The sequence below is a fragment of the Castor canadensis genome, chromosome 11 (assembly GCF_047511655.1).
Source record: "Castor canadensis chromosome 11, mCasCan1.hap1v2, whole genome shotgun sequence".
NCBI classification, from domain to species: Eukaryota; Metazoa; Chordata; class Mammalia; order Rodentia; family Castoridae; genus Castor; species Castor canadensis.
The window spans coordinates 138,041,082-138,053,842 of record NC_133396.1 but is presented as its reverse complement, the minus strand read 5'-3'; the positions used below and the strand labels follow the sequence as shown (position 1 = coordinate 138,053,842).

Genomic DNA, 12,761 nt, shown 5'->3' with positions numbered 1-12,761 from the left:
AGCTAATTATGCATAGAAATTTGAGAATATGACCATAATAGCAAAATCCCCTTACGTACTTTAGTATGTCTGATTTGGAGCCCTCTAGACTTCCTTATCACAGAGGGAACCTTCCCAAGCAAGCCCTTGCTGCCTTCCCAAATAAAATAGAATGGGAAGATGGAATTAAAAAGCAAAGTATAAAGTAAGTGTTAAAGTTTCACTTCACCAAAGAAAGTCTTGTTGAGTATTTACATGGTGTCTGCATTTCATTTAACATCTGTTGTGTTTTTCTATAATTCTAGCAAACTAGCCTTTCATAACCAGGATGTCAGGAAAATTGTCACCACCATTTGCCATTTGTCTGTGTGCAGTGGACTGTTTTTATTTTATATATTTTTTCAAGTCTTTTTATAAAATTTACAGAATGAAATAATGAAAACAACTTGAAATTTTAGTTAAAAATTAGACATAAAAAGCTCAAAACTTTTATTTCATATTCTCCTGGTTTTCCAAGGCACATGATACACGAAATGGGCAATGTTGTTTGAATGCAGCTAATTGCTCATCAGTTGTCATGTATTCCCTGGGACATGTACCCATTTCATAAGTGTTGGTTCCAGGTGTCAAGTACAGCTCTAGTTGGCTCCAACTTGTAGTCAAAACAGTGTTTTAAACTTTACCAGCTTACCATTTTGTTGAGAGTATGGCCATCTTGCAAAAACATTTCTTATTTTTAGATTTATAAACAAGTAAATCAGCCACATAGTTTTATATTTCTGCATCATTTTCCTCCAAGTCACTTCTGTAAGTAACTTGGCCTTGAACATTTTTCCACTTACAAATGGTTCCAAATAATTACTGATACACAAATATCAAGAAAGGAAGGGGACTGGCAAAGAGGCTCAAGTGGTCAGAGTGCCTGCCTAGCAAGCGTAAGGCCATGAATTAAAACCCCAGTGCCTCCAAAAAAAAGAAAAAAATGGAGGGCGGAAGGGAGGATGGATGAATACTATCAACATTTCTCTTAAAATACAAAGTGGTTCAGGTTCTTGCTGGAAAATACTGTGTGACTCTTATTAAATGACTAACTAAATGAAAATACTTTGTTTTCTTTTTGCTCTTGGAAACATTCTTTTCTCACTGATTCTTGCATTAGAGAAAATTCATCTAGAATTATTTTCATTGTCCAAAGATGTATGGTCTGATAATGTTGCCTATTTTCATCAGTTTTATCATTGTTATAGTCTACAGTGCTGCTGTCTATGTCTGTATTCATCTTATAATTGAGAAAATCTTTCCATCTGTTTTCTTCTCTTTGCTTTCATGGACATTAAATCAGAAATTTCTGAATTTTCAGCTGTGCTCTTTGATAGCTTAACAACCCACACTAAGATAGTATCTCCAGATGTCTTTTGTATCTTCTTGGAAAGCTGATGCAATATTTCGGACATTGCTAAATGAAAATTGAAGGATGATAAAATGATGATTTATATCACTATTGCATCATCCTTCTAGGTCTTGCTTTTCACTGCAGTAGCTGCTAGCCATGTGTGGCTATTGAGAATTTGAAATGTGACTAGTCTCATACTTAAGACTTAGTACCCCAAAAAATTGTGTGTATGCATATATCTATATATGTATATGTAAATATGAAATATTGTATTGATTTTTATATGTTGAAATGGTACAATTTTGGCTATACCAGGTTAAATATAAAATATTTCATTAAAACTAATTTTACCTCTACTTGTTAGCTTTATTTTGTTCAACTAGAAAATTTAATAATATGTGTGACTTGATTTGTGATTTGTGATTTTTTTTGATAATGATGATGTTCTAAATAGTTCTGCTATTCTTTGATTTTTTATTGATCTTTTTCAGCATTGTTAGAAATAATTGAGTAAAGATGAAATAGTAGAATTTTGACCTATAGGAAAATCACTTAAAATCCCATAATGTATCATAGATTCATAAAAAAATTCAAAGGACCCATGTGGCAATTATAAAATAGAAGGAGTTCAATCTGTTTTTTAAGTGAAGTTTCTTTTGTTGTTTGGAATAAATCTAAAAATAAAAGTGAAGAAATATCAATCCTCACAAATACAGTTTCCCATAAAAACTACAATTGAGCCAGTAAACACTGATGCTATGTTAAGAATTAAGTATTTTCTTGAAAATGTCTCCATTTTGGCTTTGTTATTTACTAGAATTAGCTTGGATAGTTACTTCCTATTGATATAAAAAAATTAAGTATTTCACCCTTTAAAATTTTGCTTGTTTCACAGTAAGAGCTTTTCTTGCCATTTTTAGGTATGATTCTAAGTTCCTAAATTCATCTTGGCAACACCATGCTCTTGTGTGTTATCAGCAATACCGATAAAGGGATTGTTATTAAATAATTTATCAGACTTTAGAATACCTGTCACATCTTCGGAACACAAGCTGTGTTGGCCACCATATGGTAATGCTCTTTTAAGTATCAGGTTTGAGAATTAATACTCCATATGTAACCTAACATCTTTCTTTTTCCTTTGTAGACTTTTGTGAATGATGTAAGGATTCCAGAACAGACTTACATCACTTTGAAACTTGAAGATAAGCTGAGATTTGGATATGATATCCTTATATAATTTTGTACATTTATTAAATTTATGCAAAAATATTTGTCCTGGTGTAAATAAACATTTCTTGAGAGAGAAGAATTTAAAATATTAGTTATGCTAGAATTGTGTTTATTGGATGCTTGCCATACTAAAATCCTACTTGTTTAAAAATATATGTATTTTTTCTGTTACTTTAAGTGTCTTAAAAATAATCTTGGAAAAGTTGATACGCAGCTAACTTTTTCCTCTCTCTTTGTATAATTTCATCAGCAGTCTCCCTACAGTACTGTCACGCTGTAATTGTAATTATAATTAACTATCAAAGAATGTAACTGGGGAGAAACTGGAAAAGTGTTTCATTTTTGTCCAGTCTAGGGATTCATTGCAGGTAGATTATGATGGCACAAATCAGCCTCCTAAGAAGAATCTAAGAATTTAAACCTACCTTTCTTTCCATCACTACCATTATTCTGTTTTATGCATTAAAACATCCTTATTACCTGTTCAATTCAAACTTTTCACTATCATGTGTCTTCTAAGACCAATGTTCCCTAATTAAGTACATTATACATTTAGTGTTTATTTTAAATTCTTTTGTTTAAAAATCAGTCTAATAGCTAAACAGGGACGTGATTGTATTACGCTAGAGAGGGTAGCTTAAAGAAGCCTAGTAAGGGGGAAGAATGTGATTGAAGAGACAGAAAAACATTTCTATTTGTACAAGGTAAGAAGCTTTGTAAAAAGGACCTATTCTTACTTAATTAAAATACAGATATTCTCAACTATCCAACTAGAGTAGGTGCTCAGAATGAATGTACTATAAAACTAAATATTAACACTTAAAATTTATGAAAACTAAAATTTAAAATTTTTAAATTTAAACTTAGAGAAGGTTTTATGGCACATTTTATGTTTACGCTTGAAAGACAAATGATTATATAAAATGCTAAACCATTTTAAAATACTTATTGGTTGTATATTTTAAATCTTTAAAAACTGTATATCACATAAACTGGTTAAAAATTAGCTAAAGCCTTGATGAAGGGGTCATTTTCATCCAGTATAATTTTTATCAAAACAAGCACAAGAAGGGCTGGTGGAATAGCTCAAGTAGTAGAGCGCCTGCTTGGCAGAGGCCTTCAGTTCAAACCCCAGTACCACAAGCACAAGAACATTTTGTACTTAAGCACCTTTAATTCATTTGACATCAGCTGTTTCAGAACATGAGAAAATACTGAGAAATTCAGATTTTAATAAAAGTTTACAGTTAACTTGGAATATTAAATCAAGAAGAAACCATTAAGGCCTTGTGTTTGTACGAACCTATAGTCCCAGCACTCGTGAGGCTGAAGATAGAGGCTTACTTGAGCCCAGGAGTTGAAGGCCAGCCTGGGGCAACATAACGAGATCCCTCTCAAAAAAAAAAAGGAAGAAACTGATACATTTACAGATTGTGCAGTAATTTCTTAATAGTGAACTCACATTTTTTTCCTAATATACCAACTCACAATATGTCTGTTTAAAATTGTCTGGGGCAATTGTTTTGTCCCAAACAATTTTGTCAGGAGTTATGCAGTTAGTGTTGAGCCTGGACTGCTATTCACATGCCCAGGTGAGGCTCACACTGTTTTATTATTTTAGTATAATGTCTTGTGTTATTTATGATTCTGAGCATTGTGAAAATGTTAAAACATTTCTTCATTAGCCGTACTAGACTGAAGAAACTGTATTCATATTAATACAGTCTACAAACTTCTGTACCTTGGAGCACACCACCTTCAAGTATTGTAATTAAAAATCCACCTCAAGGCCAGGTGCATGACTCATACTATAATCCCAACTACTGGCGAGGATCATTTTGAGGCCAGTTAAAGCACAAAATTAGTGAGACCCCCATCTCTATCAATAAACCTGTTATCCCAGCGATTCAGAAGGCTATTAGGTGGCTATAGGTAACAGGATTGAATTCAGAGTCTGGCCCAGAGCCAAACAATATAACCTTTCAAAAAATAACTAAAGCAAAAAAAAAAAAAGACTGTGGACATGATGCAAGTGCCTACCAGCAAGTGTGAGGTCCTGAGTTAAACCTTAGTACTGCCAATCAATCGATCAATAAAAATAAATTTTACCTCAATAGGAAGAACATTTTTGCATGGCTTGAACACTAACATTTTATCTGTCATGAGTTTTTTCTAACTAGAGGAATTATTTTGGAAAGCGTGTACTCACTGAAATACCCAAACTTTCACAATGACAAAACTCACGAAGAATACTAATGTACTGCAAGATAAACCTCAGGAAGGTCTGGTCAGTCTTCAAGTGGCCAAAAATGTAGCAGATGGGAGGCCACGCCCACTCTTTTCACTTTTGTTAGCTGTTTCCTGTGTGTCAAGTACAGTTCCAGGGGTGGGGTCATAGTGAATGAATGGATTATAATCACCATCCTCCTGGAGCTTACACTAAATAAGCACACAAAAGCTGAGCAGACTAGAGGGTGATAAGTTGTATGGGAAGAAAGTAAAGGGATGTAGACTGTTCACATTTAGTGTGGGTAACTAGTGTGTTTGGATTTAAATCTGTCACACAACATTTGTGTTCCATTTGTCCCCTTCTTTTTATGTTCTCTATTTTCCCTTTTTTTGGATTATTTAAATTTTTGATTCAGTTTTATCTCCTTTCTTATTAGCTATAACACCCCTTCTTTTTAAAGTTATTTTTGTGGTAGCTTTAGGACTTAATTATATGTCTTCAATTGACATTATACCATTTCACTTACTGTATAAGAAAATTACAATAACAAGCTTTGTTCTGCCCTAACCTTTGTACTATAGTTATCATACATTTTGTTTCCATAATGTCATAAACCTCGTTCTATATTATGGTTAGTAAAAAGTCAATTGGCTTTTTAAAAAACATTTTTATTCGCACATATTAGTTGTACAGAGGGGATTCATTGTGACATTTCTGTATATGCTTACAATGTGCCTTAATTAGATTTGCCTCCACCATATCTCTCTCTCACTTACAAGAGATTTTCATCATCTATTCCTTATAAGTATATAGAGTATATTGACCATATCCACCTTTTTCTAATAGTCTTCTTACTGGCCTCAAACTTGTCATCTTCCTGACTCATTCTCCCAAGTGCTAGAATTACAGGTATGTGCCACCATGCCTGACTCTCAATTGTTTTTCATAGAGATTTAAATCATTTAAAATGTTATATTTTAAAATCCTTGTACTCTTATAACTGTACTCTTCACGCCTGTGAAGGTGCTGGTTCTGAGCATTTTTCCTTTGGCATCATCCTCTTATCTTCCTGGAGAGCTTCTTTCAACATTTCTTGTAAGCATGGCTCTGCTGGTGATGAGTTCTTTCACCTTTTATATTTCTGGACAAGTATTTCACCTTATTTACCAAAAGTTATTGTTGCTCAGTATAGAATTCTAGGTTGACATTTCTTTTGCTTTAGTACATTTAAGACTTTACCCCACTAATCTAGGGGTAGAAAAGGACATGAAAGTAGTAGAAGAGGAAGGGGGAGGGGCATGATCAAAGCATGTTCTTTGCATGAATGAAAATGTCACAATGAAGCTCATTTCTTTATTCAGGTAATACATGCTAATTAAAAAATAATAACTAAAGAAAAACAGTTTTGCTCCACTGTATTCTCACTTTCATTATTTCCTGTGACACCTGGTTTTAAGCCACTTGACTGTGATGTGCCTTGGTGTAGATTCTTGTGTTTGGAGTTTGTTGGGCTTCTTGGATCATGGGTTGATACTTTAAATCAAATTTAGAAAAAAATTCTTAGTTTTAATACCTGTTTCTGTACTCCACACTTGCCCTCAGGACTCGCATTAAATGTACATTAGACTTCTTGAAGTCATCTCACAGCTCACTGATGCTTTTTTTTTTTTAATCTTTTCCTTCTGTGTTTTGGATTGTTAATACAAGTGTGTCTTTCAGTTCACTAATCTTTTCTTTGGCAACATCTAATCTGCCGTTAACCCATCCACATATATATTTCATCTCACACAATATAGTTTTCATCTTAAGAGGGTCAGTTTGGATTTTGTTTTTCATATCTTCCAAGTTTCCATTTTTTGAACATAAGAAATAAGATTATAATAACTGTTTTTAACATCTTTGTTAACATTTGTATGAAACTCTGGGTTTCACTTTTTTTGCATGCTTGGTAATTTTTTTATTAGACAGCTGACATTGTTAATTTCACCTTGCTAAGTGTTACATGCATATTCTTATATTCCTATAAATATTTTTGAGCTTTGTTCTGGGATTCAAGTTATTTGGAAATAGTTTTATTATCACTTTGGATCTTCTTTTAATATTTGTTAGTCTTCTAAGATTAGTCTGGGCTAATTACTCCTCACTAGTGAGGGAAGACCCTGATAAACCTAGCCCTCAGCCTGTTTTTTTTTTTTTTTTTTAGAACACTGCTATCTCCACTAATTTACATATTTGTATGACTGCTTTCATTCCACCACAGCAGAACTGAATAGTTGCAGCAGTGGGCCTGATAAATACCTCACAGAAAAAGCCTACTGACCTCTCTTGAGCCAGCAGCTCATGAGTCATGAGGGTTTTGGCCTGGCTATTGGAAGCAGGTACTATTTCTGTCCATGAGCAGGTACCACTAATATTTTCAGGTGATTCTCACCCCAGCCATAGTACTTTTTTCATATGTTGATCAGTACTCACCTGAATTATGTGAGTGAAGTCCTCCAGAGGTGTCTGGAATTCTTTCTGTGCAGCTTTTCTTAAGCTTTATTTCCTCCATAGCTCAGGTAGTCTGCCAGGCTCTGCCTGGATTACTCCTCCTTCCATTATGTTTAGAGCAGTGATTGAACTTACCTTGATTTGTTTCCCTTCTCTCAGGAATCATCTTTTGTAGCCTGGTGCCGGTTGTCTGGAAACCATTTATTTTGCCCATTATTTGATGGTTTCCTGTGGGAGAGTAAATCTGGTTCCTTTTACTTGATTTGGTCCACAAGCAGAAGTAATAGAGGTTGATTTTTCATATTGAATATACCAGTTGAGTCAAAAGGAGAAGTACAAGTTAATGAGAATTTGGGGATTTTCATAGTATAAATAAGGAAAACCTGGAGATTGAGTTCGTCAGGGGAGTTAATAGAGATTGGTAACGAGGTCCAAGGACTGAAACCCAATACACTCAAACATTAAGAAGCAAGTGAGGTGAAGAACCAATTTTAAAAAGACTAAGAAGGAAGCACTGTTTATAGAAATAAAACCAGAGTATGGCATGGCTCATACGGTTCATGGAAATTAAACATTGTCTAAAACTTTGAATCTCAAGATCCCTCCTTACTGTTATTGCTGTCATATGGAAAGAATCCAGTGCCTTTTTAAATATTGGGTTTATATCTTTTCCTAAAGAAAAGATAATGGCTCACAAAGTGATGAGGTTAGTCATACTAGATATGGTAAAAATAAAAAAGCATGCATTACAGCATCTGTACTTGGAACACTACACATAGCACTGCTGCTGGGCAATCTAGATAATAGCTACTAAAATACTCGGTCTGCAACCCTGAGAAGATGGTAGCTTTGGAGGGGACAGTTGGGACTAGAGCATTGTTACCGTCTTATAAGCATACTCTGGTATGAATTCGGGTGAATTCATGGCCTGAACGAGGACTCAAAGAGGACCTCTTGAGAGGTAAAGTACTTGAACCTAAGAAGAATGGTCCCATCTCAAGTGCTCCCCGACCTGAAGCATGTCAAGGTCTCAGGGTACTCCAGACTAACCCTGGGCAGTAACCTTCACACACTTCCAGGAGGTAAACCTAAGGCACCAAAAAGTGCTCACAATTGGCTAAAATCAATAGAAAACAAAACAGCAATTTTTTATTTTTTTGTGGGACTAGAGTTTGAACTCCAGGCTTCACTTGAGCCACACCTCCAATCCATTTTTCTCTGGTTATTTTGGAGATGGAGTCTTTTGAACTGTTTGCCCAGTTGGCCTTGAACCCTGATCCTCCTGATTTCAGCCTCCCACATAGCTAGGATTATAGGCATGAGCTGCTGGCACCTGGCCACAGCTGTCAGTTTTTAATTATTATTTCAATTTAAAAAGTAGCAATACTATGACTCTTCTTCAGCTGTTAATTTCTTGGAGTTAAAACAATTACCAGATGTTTTTCATTAAATATGCTTGATTATGAGGTGTGTATTTTTATATGTATCATCGACATTTGTGAGCATATGTATATGATACAAAATGAAAATTTTAAAATTTAAAAGCTATGAGAGTAGTATAAAGTGACAGGAAAGCCCTGGGCTGGATTCTGTAGCTAAATTCTTGTTTTGGGTTCTGCCTCTGCAGTCTCCAAATTCTTTATCTGTAAAACCCAAACAAAGATGATTGGAATTGAACATCTCACCATAAAATTCTCCAAAGCTCTTCACGGCTCTAAAAAGTTCTCTTAACAAGTTTCCTGCCTCCAGTATGCTTGAGAAGTCTTTTCCCCCAAGTAGTCCTGGTAATTACAGTTTTCTACACTTAAGGTGATTGATGAATGCTTTGAATTAGTAAGGAATAATAGAATTTATTTGGGGTTAAAAAGGTCCTTCCATTACAGGGTTGAGTAATAGTGTGAAATGTGACCTCTACTCTTTAGTGAATAGATCTTTTTAATATACAGAAGCATTGTTCTTTTTGGTATAATAATGAAAGCATTCATTACATCTAGCCCTTGGTTCCAATCTGTGTGGAATCAGCTGTTTTGTAATGTACTGTGACCCTGGTTGTGGTTGTTGTAAGACACTAATTACAGCATTTCCTTTTGTACTTGCAAAATGAACTTCATTTTTATCCAAGCTCCTGAAAGTGACCAATGAGATCCTCCAGGAATCTCTGTTGGGTAATCCCTTATGATAGAGATTTCTTTTGCATTTTTGTGACTAGCTATCAATGTAATTTGATCCAGGTGCTTTCTCTTCATTGTAGTAATGTCATACTGTTTGTGAAAATTAAGTGCCTGTGCTCCAATTACCCACCTTGATTGCTTTTTCTGGGAATTTTTTTGGGGGTAGGACAGTATTAAGTTTGAACTCAGGACCTTGTGCTTGAGCCATGCCCCCAGCCCTCTTTTCTTTAGTTTTATTTTTCAGGTAAAGTCTTGCTTTTGTCCATGGGCCCTAACCATGGCCAGCCTGGACCATGACACTCAGGCCTCTGCCTTCCACATATCTGAGATTATAGATGGACCACCACACTTAGGTTTTTGAGATAGGGTCTCGCTAACTTGCCCAGCCTGGCCTCAAACCCCAAACCTCTTATTTACCTCACCAGAGCCTGGGATTACAGGTATATGCCACTGCACCTGGCTCCTTATTTGCTTCTTAAAGGCCAGTATTACCTAAGGTTAGAAATACTTGCTGGGTTTTAAGATTTTTAAGGATTTAAAAATGAAAATTTTTGTATTTGTAAGTATGTCTTAACATTTAAAGGGAATATAATAATTCTCAAATTACTCCTTAAATTAGGAAATTTTCTGAGTTACATTTGGTGGCCCTGTTAAGCCAAAATACTATAGTTTATATTCTTCCTTAGCCCTGTTTACATACAAATCTTTTCACTGTAGTACGGGGAGAAATGAGGGTCCCTGAAGAGGCTCTGAAGGTAAAAGCTGATCCTTGTGAATCTGTTGTTCACTGCACTTGGTTTCATTCAAAGATGTTTCACTTTCATTTTTAAATGTTTTTTAGCATGAGAAGTTTACCATCCAGCTTCAGTTGTCTCAAAAATCTTCAGAATCAGAATTATCAAAATCTGCAAGTGCCAAAAGCATGGACTCAAAGACTGTAGATGCTGCTGCGGAAGTGCAGCAGAAAGCTGCAGAGGCCCTGAGAGCCGAGGAGAAGGCCCCGGGTAAGCCAGCTCCCGAGACATGCCGAGGAGTTCCCTCCTCTGTTATCAGAAAACGTTTGTAATAACTGTTCCAGAGTGCCTTGTAATGCAGCCAGTGTTTTTATTAAAAACAGTATAGAACACATCATTTCATGTGGCAGTTGTTTGTAGGTGCACTTAATATGTTTAAATATTTAGGGAAATAAATGCTGGTTAAAAATTGAAGGAAATAATGTTTATAATTTCAGTTTAAATTGCAATAATTTTTTCTATTTCGTGTTTTCATTTTTCTGAATTTTAATCACTGAAATAAAAGGAAAAAATTTAAATCCAATAATGCTACATCATGTCATCAAAGACCCACTTAAAGTTCTAGGAACTATAACAATGCTTTGCATAAATAATCCCAAACAGAAACAGTTTCTGAAGTTGACAGACAGTGCCACCCCTGCTAAATTAAAATGTACCCTGTAACAATTAGCTTAAATTATTTACTGTGCAGTGCCCTTAGGCTTTACAAAAATTTGAAAATGGCTACTCATGCCAAAATTTACTTTCACTTCAGTTAGGCATCAGTGGCTCACGCCTATAATCCTAGCTACTCAGGAGGCAGGCAGAGATCAGGAGGATCATGGTTTGAGGCCAGCCAAGAGAAATATTTCAAGAGACCCCTAACTCAAAACTACCCAACACAAAACAGGGCTGGTGGAGTGGCTTAAGTGTTAGAGAGTCTGCTAAGCAAGCATGAGACCCTGAGTTCAAACCTCAGTACTGGGTTTGAACTTTAGTTTTGTCTTTTATATTTAGACCTATGATATTTCTGATCAGACTGGTTTCATTCTTCCCTGAGTACTGCCTAGCTTTTCCAAACTTGTTCCACTGGAGACACTTCCTGTCTGAATATTCACAGCAAAGTCCATTAATTATAAGTGGCTCAGTTACATACCAAAGAACTTTTACTACTTTAAGTAACAAAAACCTGTTGGGATATTATCATTTATTTATTCAGTATAGAGTATTTTTAATAATTGGGGAATTCCAGCATTCTGAAAAAGTGTATTTTGCTGTTGCTTCATCTTTAGACAGATTTGCCCCATCTCTTTCTAGATGTTTCTGCTATGCCCCGTGGTACTCCATTATATGGGCAGCCGTCCTGGTGGGGCGAAGATGAAGTGGACGAAAAAAGAGCTTTCAAGTCAAGTGGCAAGCTTGAAGAAAAGAGTCATGATCCTGGAGCATCAGGTAAAATGCCTCAGTGACCAGGATGCTACATGATATTGTAGGAAGCATTCATTTTCTAAACAAAGCTGTTTACTCTGAAGAGGGGTGATCTGCTCCCCCAACTTGATTTTAAGTCGAGTGTTTAGTAGCATTGTTACTTTAATGTAAACTTATTTCTTACAAATCTCGCATAGTATTAATCTCAATATCTGTATACTTTTGTTTAAACTATTTTCCAGTATATGAAATTGTTAAAACTTACAGATTAATGGTATAACTGGACATTTTCAAGTCTTTTAAATTAATTATTAAAATGAATTTGACAAAAATAGTAAGTACCAAAGAATTTTATGTTTTCATGAGATTCTCAAGCACATACTCATTTTCAAATAAGTAATTTGTACTGTCAGACATGTGATGTGAAAAGTAACTTGTGTAAACACCTCACTGTGCTCAGTTTGTTGGGATATGATAGCAACATGATTACTGAGTTTGGCAGCCTGAGTGAAGTAGAAGCGCTAGGTCAGATTCTCAGATTAATGATCAAGGAACATGTTCTTTTGTTGGTAGAGTAGTTAAGTGGTGAACTAAATACCCATAAACCAGAAGAATCAAGATTTCCAGGAAATAAATGGAGGGATCAATTCTCTGTGACAATTGAATGACAATTGATAAGGATGTTGAAAAGAACAGAAGAAGAGATCAGTCAGTTTCCATGATAACAGCAGATAAGGATCCAGAGCAGAGGAATTAAGTTTAGACGCCAGGGATAAGTATGGAAGACTTAGTCTGTTCCATCAGCACTCTTTCCAGTTTTCTACCTGTGACTTTAGCAACACAAGATAAATAAGACAGTTTTTTTAACTGGAGAATAAGAATAGTCCTTTAGAGAAGGTCTAGTTAAACCAGGGTACACATCAGAAAGCTGGTATCAGCTCCTTACAATGCCCCAAACTGAATTTGCCAACTTTGCTTCCTTGTTTCTTTCACCAACAGTTTTCTTCATGTCCAAGCATCAAGTATTACTGCCTAGTATTATTTAGTATGCCTTCAGATGTGAA

At 35.3% G+C, this 12,761-nt stretch overlaps 1 protein-coding gene across 7 annotated transcripts in view; it reads left to right on the top strand.

Moving 5' to 3' along the window:
- Cep170 (centrosomal protein 170) overlaps nt 1–12,761 on the top strand; it is a 114,999-nt gene that overhangs the window by 38,068 nt on the left and 64,170 nt on the right. For all 7 annotated transcript variants that reach the window (XM_074048776.1, XM_074048775.1, XM_074048770.1 and 4 more), the window contains 4 exons: nt 2,520–2,601; nt 10,196–10,251; nt 10,338–10,500; nt 11,587–11,721. In XM_074048776.1, the coding sequence (XP_073904877.1) occupies nt 2,520–2,601; nt 10,196–10,251; nt 10,338–10,500; nt 11,587–11,721 (436 nt within the window). The remainder of the gene's footprint in view (nt 1–2,519; nt 2,602–10,195; nt 10,252–10,337; nt 10,501–11,586; nt 11,722–12,761) is intronic.